The sequence below is a fragment of the Rattus norvegicus genome, chromosome 19 (assembly GCF_036323735.1).
Source record: "Rattus norvegicus strain BN/NHsdMcwi chromosome 19, GRCr8, whole genome shotgun sequence".
NCBI classification, from domain to species: Eukaryota; Metazoa; Chordata; class Mammalia; order Rodentia; family Muridae; genus Rattus; species Rattus norvegicus.
Genome location: NC_086037.1, coordinates 14,785,054 through 14,795,140, shown reverse-complemented (window position 1 = coordinate 14,795,140; position 10,087 = coordinate 14,785,054). Strand labels below are relative to the sequence as shown.

Here is a 10,087-nt window from a genome sequence, read left to right as displayed (position 1 = left end):
CCTGTCCACCTAATACAGCACCTCATGTGGAATAACAAGAGCCACCTGCAGGAGATGTGGTGATGAATCACAGGGTAGAGCACCTGCTGCTCTCTCAGAAGAACCACATGGACCCTAACAATTGGGTAAAGTGTGTCAGTGATTACATCATAAAGTGTGTGTCGGAGGAACAGCCACATTCTCCACACAAAAGACACTGTCACACTGAGTACCCCTTGGTGACTTTGAATTCACTTATTAGCCCAGGATCCATGGAACATGAAGAGATCCATGTGTAGCTCTCAGTTCTAAGTCCACAGGAGGGGACAGAACCCTTGAGTAAGAATGATGGTCTTAAGAGTCACGAGATAGAATTCAATTTTTATTCATAACAAATACATTTTTACAACAAAACAGGATTAAAATGAATAAAAATATTTAAAAATATTTGAAAGTAAAAATAGTAACAAGAACATATAAATATGAAACAACAAAAAGAAAACTTCAATTAAAATCATAACAAAAATATTTCTAAAAGCATATTCTTAAGGAACATTTAGAAGCACAGATGTATTGCTGTTTCTCCTCTAGCCCACATAATGAAAGGCGGTCCCCCAAGTTGTCTCTCAAGTGCTGTTTTCTGAGAAGAAAGTAAGACTTCAATCAGTCAGGCTGGCTTAGTGGTATATAAATTTAGCGTCTCTAAGAAATGACAAATTAACTCAGAGGATGAATACTCATCCAAAAAATGTTGTTACCATTCAGGATGTTGGTCATCAGGGACTCCTGAGAAAGCAACTTATTCTTCAGGAAGCTCTCTTACTGCTGTGTGTCCAATTCCAGCTCTCTTGTACTTTCTGAGACCTGGGAGAGGAAGGCAGTTTTTCAGACACTGATTTGGTGGGGAAATGCAAGCCAGCTGTCAGAATGCTGCCTTCTACCACCTCAGTTCTATTGGACAGTCGACATGGACATTTTAAGTGATATCATTGTTGCTAACTCTGTGGGCAGGGCAAAATCTCCAGAGAGCCTCACAGTAATGTGGGCTGACAATATGGGACCCAGACTTATACCAGTGCAAAACAAGAACAGGGCAATGGCAAGAGACCTCATCAGGTTGCAGGAAGAAAGGAGATGTCCATATGTCACCAAGGATAAAGCCAATGACAAGTACTAATTTGACATTTGCACTTGGTTCTTATCCCAAAGGTGCTTCCTACACAAGAGATCACATGACCACAGAGTGTCATTTGTCAAAGAACCAAGAACTTGTTCAAAACTCTACATAGGATCCAAGTATCACATGGATATGCAATAATATGATATGTTATTCATCTGTCACCATTTCTAGACTGCAGCTTCAAAAAGAGCAGCAAAATATGCTTGCACAATAATTCAGTTTCTGAAAAGTGGTTAACTTCCCAGAATACTTGTGCATAGGCAGAGCAATGAACAATTCCATTACATGAGGTGGTTGGCTGGTTGTGAGTGTAAATTAGAAAGGTGGTAAGAGAAGCAAAGATGTATCAAATTGGCAAATTTTATCAGATATTGTTAAGCTAACAGGTCCCTACCTGATAATGCTGGTTCTGGCCGTTGATGGTCTTTATCTTTCTTGTTAAAGTCAACCAAATATTTCTGGTTCAGTGCACAATCAAGATGTACCTCCTTGCTCTCCTGCTTCAGTGGGACCAACTTCTTCCTACATGTGTTCTCCATCAGGAGCTGGCTGAGCAGGTTTCTGGAAATACAGTCTGCATAGTAAGATCATGCTGGCCCTTTCTCCCATTCCTACTCCCAAGTCCCACTAACTCTACCAGGTCCCAGATACCCATGAAGACTTAATAAAATGCATCTTGATACATATAAGGCTGCTGCACAAAACATAAAGAGTTAATTCGGGGAAGAATAAATTGTTTGCTTGGCCTGACACCAATTAGTGTCCACACCTCTGAGAAAGAACATGGATCCACAACTATCCATGAAAGCCCAATGCATGGGGGCAACATGAATTAGTACTGGGCCAACACCCTCAAAGGAGGTCAGTAGAACCAAGAGAAGGTCATGCTAACCATGTGGTCCACGCACTGAGTGTTGTAAAACCTGGTGTGACACCATAGGTCCAGGTCAGCCTAATAAACTTCTGCTGACTTCAATCAGTGCTGTTCTCTCTAGAGCCTTTTGAAGATGCCTCGACAATCCTGGGATGAGGAACAGTCTTTTATGGAACTGAAATCTGAGTCCTAATGACCCTGGAACACTGATGGGTAAATAGCACAAGAGATAGAACCAGAGCTGAAGACCGTCCAATCCAGAACAAAGAAAGTCAGAAATGGCCATTCCACAAGTGATAGCCTTTCTGACCAGGACTTACCTAGAGAAGGTAATCTCCTTCTTCAGCTTATGGTTGTTCTCATGGACCTCAGTGTTCTCCATCTCTAAGTTGTGCAGAATTGACATGACCGCCTCCTCCATTCTCTCCAGGTCTTCATAATATGGATTTGGCCTGAAGTGTGACCTGGCCCCAAATGATAGAATACAATGAACATCGGCATTTAGGAATATATGAACTCAGGGTGGGTCCTAAATTACCCCAGGCTGCTGCCTGGATCTTCCAGCACTCAGTCACCTGCCTAGCAAGTACAGAGACTCACCATAAACTCACTGCAATTACAATCTTGCAAAGCCACCAGCTGTCAAGGGCTTTGCAAATGCACACTGGGAACTCACTCTCCCTGACTTTATCCCTGAATTCTTCATTCAGACCACAAGTTCTGCTTTAAAATAAATGGAAGCAGATGAGTCCATTTTCAATCTCACTCCTCAGGAAGGGTCAGGTTCTGAATCTCCACTATATGGGAGGTGAGGTTTAGCACAGGGTGGTTAGGGAGGCACAGCTTTCTAGAACCCAAAACCTTAATAGGATAAGAAGGTGACCTTGCAGACCCAGGAATGAAACAAGAGCATTTGGAGCGATTCATACCTGTTCTTCATGGATCTCTCTGTCAGAAACCTCAGGCGATCTCTCAGGTCATTTCTCTCCTCGGTAATGAGCTGCAGCTCTTTAATCAGCCTCTCCTTTTCCTTCTTGGCCTGATTCTCGCTTAGTTCAGTGCCAGGGGATGATGTTTCTCTCCCAGCGTCTGTAGGTAGAAGAACACAAGTGAACCTGCATGGGGAGAATGCATAGAGTGTTCATAGACCTCAGTGAGGCCTAAACAGGAGAATAAGCCAGGAACCCAGTGTCACTGCTAGGCGATTGGTCTATGCTTAAGAGGCCTCCTCAGTGGATCTCAGTTCTCCCACTACTCTATAGATACCAAGAGACATAAGCAGCCAGGTGTTCCCTATGCCGGACATCACGTGCTTACATGTACCACGGAGATGGCTTCTCCAGGATTATCATCAGCTGAACAGGGTACAGCTTGGTTTCAGGACCCTCACTCCTGTGGCTTCAGAACTCAGATGATAAATTCACCATCCACAAAACTTGAGTGATTGGAGACACTCAGATGCCCTACCCTGATACTCTAAGCCAACAACTTTGGATTTAAAACGCATTTCCGGGGAGGATATGTTCAACAGACTTATCAGTGTCCCTATGTGAAATACCAAATGCCCCAGAAGTGCGAGTAGGTTACAGGCTGAATCTTGGTCTACACGATCCAAATAGTTTTGGTATTTTAGAAACATGTTTGTAACACACACTCTAATATATAAAGCTATCGATGACCCTGCCAGTTAGAAGAAATCAGAGAAGGTCTAAGAACATAAGGTTATTGCCTGGAGCACAATCTCTCCCTGTTACTACTGTCAGATACCCACTGTATTTAAAGAAGCAATGATAGTGAAATACATTGCTGCCCTGTCTAAACTCAGAAAAGGTGGACCCTCCATGACCACTGATGGTGTTATTATATCAATGTAACAGAACAAATGAACTGAAAAGTAAAGACCAGAAGTCCACAGTATAATAGCATTGGCCTTACCATATCCTCCCAGTGGGGATGGGGAAACTAAAGTTCTGAAATCCTGACTTTAAGGAATTGTGATATTCGTGGAAATTCAATTCCTTTTCAGATGCTCCAGTTGTTGTGGCCCATTGCTAGAAAGGTCAGCGTAAGCCTGCAGCCCCCCTGGCAGGAAGCTCAAAATACACTGCCCAGAACTTACTCCACATTCCCCAGAAGTGCTGTCTTTGTCCATCATTACTTTGAGACGAAAGGCCAGACTCCTTCACTCTAGTCTCTCCAGAATCGACGTTCCCCCTCCCAAAACGCTTGCGAAGACGGGAAAACATGTCTTAGCTTGTAACCGCCAGACTCAGACTGAGAGAAACTAGGGCACTGGTTGTCACTACAACACTGGTGACATCACAGAGGATGCCAGAACTCTCTAGGAGACAATAGAATGTCCAAGAAGGGACAGCAGATGTCATGGGGAGCAGACTTTGCCTCCCTGCTAATGTTCTCCCTGTACTGAGCATAAGCAGAGGTGCCCTTTCCAGGAGACTTTCCTGGGGCAGAGTCACTGAGCATCTCCTGCTTCCAAAGCCAAATTTTCCTCAAGGCTTGATTATAAAAACCTTAGTAATTCCTATGCATCTAAATGAATGTTTCCTTTCAAATCTTTCCCAAAAAATGTCTCACTAACTCAAATTGTCCTCATTCACCAATGTTAGCCATTAAAACTTCCTGAGATTTCATACCAGCTTGAATATGCAGTCAAAAGTTCTCCTGTCTCATTCTGTACAGGTGCTTTATATCACATCAAGAAATAGTCTGCATGTAGGTTACAACATGGGTGTGTGTTAGGGGAACACTCATGAAGTCATGTGCTTAGCAATCGACAATTGCCAGAAAATTCCTTAGGAGAAAGAGTTGAAGTCTTTAAGGTGCTAGGAAAAGTGTGGAGACCAGTTGGCAGAGGAAAATGCAATATTGGAGACACCAGTGAAGGGAACCTCATGCTGCTTGTGGGGTTCTGCTCTCTGCACCAATGTCGCTAAAGGAGCACTGATCACAGGCCTGAGTAAGATGTACCATGAGCTTCTATCAGAAAAATAAAATAAACAAGAGATATAGAGGGTGCACAGAAATGTCTAAAATGAGGCTATTAACATCATTAAGTGGATAGAGCAAGGTCCCAGCACCTGTACACTGGGAAATGGCCACCACACCAAACACAAAAGTAGTAACACATTTATCATAGTAAAACACATTTATAATAGTAAAAAATGAATACTTTATAGAATGCACCCACTAACACTGATTGATCACATCCGTAGTTCAAATTTTGGGGGCAAATTCATGGCCTTAACTACCTTTGTCTCAACTTATATAGCAAAAAATAAGAAAGAACGAGAAAAGAAAAGTCAAAACTAAAAGCTCAAGCTTCTCATATGAGGATTGCAGGAAGTGTTATATGGGAGTCAGTTCTGATTAGGCCATTTTAGATAGAACAGTGCATAGTGACCCTTAATGTGATGGGCCCTATATAAAGCTTTTTGCAATATTGGAATTTTAACAAACCTCATCCAGTATGTACGGAAGAGGCAAAGATGTGATCACCATGTCCTTACTCTGTATCAGGTTATTTTTCTGCATCCTTGATTGTCAGGCATAGAACAGCAACAATCTGAAATAGCTGGTAGACATGGAAAAACATGGCTAAAACTATAGTTGTGGGTTACACACCTCAACTGTGAAAGGCTAATGCTGTGTGCACAGTCCTTGGAGGCCACTCTTTTAAGCCTAATTATTTCAAACTGAAAGGAGGTTTATCTGAGCTCAAGGTGATCCTGGCCAGCCAGGTAGAGGGCAACATGTGATACTTGAGACCCTGTTTTAAACCAGCACAGAAATCCACACTTCATTCAAAGCATCATCTGTGAATTCTCGATTATTTACCATTCTCTCCCTACCAGTCGTTCTGTTTGGAATGGTAGAAAACAACTGGAACTGATCTTTCTATTTTAAGGACCTTGATCTCTCTTTTTTTAGGTCCACATTAAGAGTGCATACAAATGGACATCACCATCTGAACATCTTAGCATTATCTACTCTGTATATATAGCATAATACTGTGCCTATGACAGTCTTAAGCTTCCTTGAGTGTAGTTGCCCCATCAAGAAGTGTGAAGTTCTGAGTTCAAACCCCAGTGATGCTTTAAAGGGACTAGAAGAAAGCGATCAGAGATACTCCACTTCTTTGTCCTTAGATTAAATCAAGTTGACACAATGTGAACCTGGTGGGCTATTTAACCATGCATCTTTCTCCCAACCCCACTTCCACGAGTTCAGTCCATGGCAGAATTCATCCCCCACCATCCTAAATATTTCTTTATATATTTCTACAAGAGCCAGGTTTCTTTTTTTTAATAGAATTAGTTGTAGGCAATCAACTGCTGCCCTATGTGAGAAATGATTAGTATCTATTGCAACTTACCACAGTGTATTTGTGTATACAAGTACATTATTGGAAATCCAGCATTACTGAGGGATTGGAAACCAGTGCTGTGGCCTTGCCTTTCTGTGCCTCTTCCTGGCTCACAGGCAGCTGGGGGCAGACCTTGAGTTCCTCCTCAGGGACAGAGTGATGTTGAATGGGCACTGAGCAGGCAGAGAAACACAGCTGAGGCAGCTCCTTTCAGTTATTAAACACATCATCTCCTTCCGATCTTAAGGGCTACTGCTGAGGTCTTGCCCCTGTACCTACCTTAATAGCAGTGAATTTGTTACACAGCAGCCAGCTCTTTCCTATTGCTCTGTAATACGCCTCCACATCATGGATGCCAAGAAAAACACTAACAAAGAACAAAAAACTCTGACGTTGAACTGTGTGGTGCTGGTCACATACCCTGTTATGTTCTGTATGTTATGAGGTTTGTTAATCTTAACAAGTTCCCCAAGTGTATTCTTCACATAGGACCCAATAGATTCAAGGAAAATAGGAACAATTATGTGTAAAATGGCCTGAGTCAGGGCCCATAGACCGAAGCATTTCCAGCACTTGTGCATGAGCCCATGTGGATTTTGCAATGAGCGGGGCCTAGCAATGTCCAGTACACAGTTGTGAGCTGTTGCTCTGGTTGAACTGTATTGGTGTGTGCATTAATAAACTACACCTATTTAAATGAATTCAGTGTCCTGTGGTTTGAATCCAGACCCCTTGACACCAGGTCTTCCCTTCTGCAGCACTCGGGAAAAAGGCTAAGTTTAGGAAAGGTGACCTCTTGTCATAAGTTATGTGACAAGAGGGATGGTGAATGATCCCTTGTGATAAGAATCAAGGTTTCCTCTGTGGTATTTAGGTCTATACTGGCCCTGTGCAACAGCTTCAAGAACCCATTTCTGATTTCCCTTGGGATTCCCGTGATGATGCACTCAGACAGGATTGGAAACAACCAAAACGGTGGTCAGACTTGATTTATAAAATGTAGGTAACATTGCAAACTTATGTTGTAGGATATTTGATCATATTGTCATCCCCAATATTGTGTTATTTACTTAGAAAAATACCTTCTGGCTGTGTAGTTCAGTACTAGCACCAATATTTAACCCTAGAGCTATTTTTGTTTGTTTGTTTGTTTTTTGTTTTTGTTTTTGGATGAACAAGTACTTTCCTATTTTGTGGCCCAGCCCTATCTCTTACTTGTTTGCACAGTCATAGAGAGACCTCAAACATATACTCAGACAAAGCCAGGGGAGTGTATAAAAGGGCCTAAGGCAATACCACATAATGACATTGAAAGTGGGCTCTCTTCTTGATCCACGCCTCCAGCTCTCCTGACATCTACATGAATTATAACTCCTAATGCAGTGTAAATGATGTCTGCGCTATTGCTGAAGGAATCATGAGAATAACAACTGTAAACATCCCACCATGGATAGAATTTGTGGAAAGAGGCAACTGGCAGCCAATGAGAGGGCTCTACAGTTAAAGGGGCTTGCTGTCAAGTCTGATGAGCTTGACTCAATCCCCAGGACATACGTGGTAAAAAGGAGAGAACCAAGGGACAAGCTGTCCTCTGGCTTCCACTCATGTGCTTACATGTATGTGAGTATATATGTATATGTCTGTATGTACGTGTGGATATGAATGTGTGTATGCATGTATGTGTATACGTGTATATGTATATGTGTGTATATGTCTGTCTATATGTGTGTATAGGTGTATTTGTATGTGTGTATATGTATTGTATGTGTGTGTATGTGTGTATGTATATGTGTATGTGTGTATGCATGTATGTGTGTATGTGTGTATGTGTGTGTATGTATGTGTGTATGCATGTAGGTGTGTATATATCTGTGCATGAGCATGAATGTGTATAGTCATGTATATGCATGTGTTTTCAGGTACGTGTATTCGTGTTTATGTACGAATGTATGTGTGTATATGTATGTATGGACACACAAACACACACAATGTTAAAACATAAAAAGCTCCTTGGAGTATTCACCGTGCCTGGATAAGTGGTGACCATGTGGGGGAAACACATGTCCATGTAAGCACACCTGTTCACGTGCACTGAGCAATGCCCAGCCTTTTCTTGAGCTCACTACCTGCCCAACGATGAGTTTCTGCCCACCTGGTCTTCTCAGAGCCAGGCGACGATTGTTCCTGCCATTCCAGTTCTGTTCCAGTTTCTCATGCCACAAACCTTCTAGCTTGAATCACACCTACTGACGCAGGAACCTAACAGCCTCCAACCCAGTGAAGTAAGTAAACTTCTTCCTGACATCCTCAGGCTTGGTGTCCCCCATGAGTCACAGGGAGGAAGGATGGCATGCACCAAGGAGAAGGGCCATGGGCAAGGAAGACAGGATCATAAGTCAGTCATCCCTGACACCAGCAAAGTGTGTGCTTCAGAGCTGGCTCTGCTCACTCTTGTCCCAGTGGCAGGAATTAAGAGTGGTGCATACCTGTCACCCAGCGCTCAGAGACGTCTGAGGCATGAGAACCAGGAGTTCATGGCCATCGTAACTAATGGTGAGATCAAAGCCAGCCTGGGCTGCATGAGACTCAGTCTCAAAGCAGGCAAGGAGGAACTTGCTATATTTGAGCAAGGAAGCTGCCATCCTCCTGGGTTCTAAACATTCACTGCAATACAGAAAGATGCTAGGGCTAGTGTGGCAGAAAGTAGGAGACAGAGAAGCCAGGTTAACCCTCACTAATCTTCTCATGCTGTGTGAGCTATGAGTAGATGGTGCCCTATACACTGTGGACAGGATGGTCTCTCAGACAGTTCAGAAAGCCATGGAGGACTCCAGCAATTCTCCACTTGGGTGTCACTTGAGTCTTATATGTGTGTGTTTACAAGCCAAAACATAAAATCCATAGGTGACTGTGTGAATTCAACATGGCCCAGCCATGTGCTGGAATATTATTCAGCCTTACATAGGATTCAGATTCTGATCCTTGAACAGGAATGAGAATGGTAGCCATTCTCCTAAGTCAGACCTCCAGGCAGTGCAAAGACAAACTAACACTGTATGACACCACTGAGGGCTGCAGTGTCACCAGTTATATAAAGAAAGAAAGGAAGGAAGGAAGGAAGGAAGGAAGGAAGGAAGGAAGGAAGGAAGGAAGGAAGAAGAAAAAACACAAAAAACTTAAGCTTCTCATAGGAACTTCGCAGGAAGTGTTGTCTGGCGGTCAGTTCTGTTTAGGCCATTTTAGATGAAACAGTGCATAGTGACCCTTAATGTGATGGGCCCTATATAAAGCTTTTTGCAATATTGGAATTTTAACAAACCTCATCCAGAACATACAGCAGAGGCAAGGATGTGATCACCATGTCCTTGCTCTCTATCAGGTTATTTTTCTGTGTCCTTGATTGTCAGGCATAGAACAGCAACAATCTGAAATAGCTGGTAGACATGGAACAAAGTGGCTAAAACTATAGTTGTGGGTTACACACCTCAACTGTCAAAGGCTAATGCTGTCCTCAGAGACCTCAGAGGCCCCTCTTGTAAGACTATCTATTGGAAAGTGGAAGCAGGTTTATCTGAGTTCAAAGTGAACCGGGCCAGCCAGGGAGAGGGCAACATGGGATACTTGAGACCCTGTCTAAAACCAGCACAAAAACCAACCCTTCATTCAAAGC

The 10,087-nt window shown here is 42.8% G+C and overlaps 1 protein-coding gene across 1 annotated transcript; it reads right to left on the bottom strand.

Moving 5' to 3' along the window:
* Positions 1–350: 350 nt before the first annotated feature.
* On the bottom strand, positions 351–4,338 carry LOC134483139 (uncharacterized). The gene is made up of 6 exons (XM_063278383.1): positions 4,153–4,338; positions 2,963–3,122; positions 2,354–2,497; positions 1,554–1,720; positions 738–843; positions 351–619 (listed from the first exon to the last, which is right to left on the bottom strand). The coding sequence occupies exons 1-5, from the start codon at positions 4,277–4,279 to the stop codon at positions 779–781; spliced, it is 663 nt and encodes a 220-aa protein (XP_063134453.1). The 5' UTR covers positions 4,280–4,338; the 3' UTR covers positions 351–619; positions 738–778.
* Between the last annotated feature and the right edge of the window lie 5,749 nt (positions 4,339–10,087).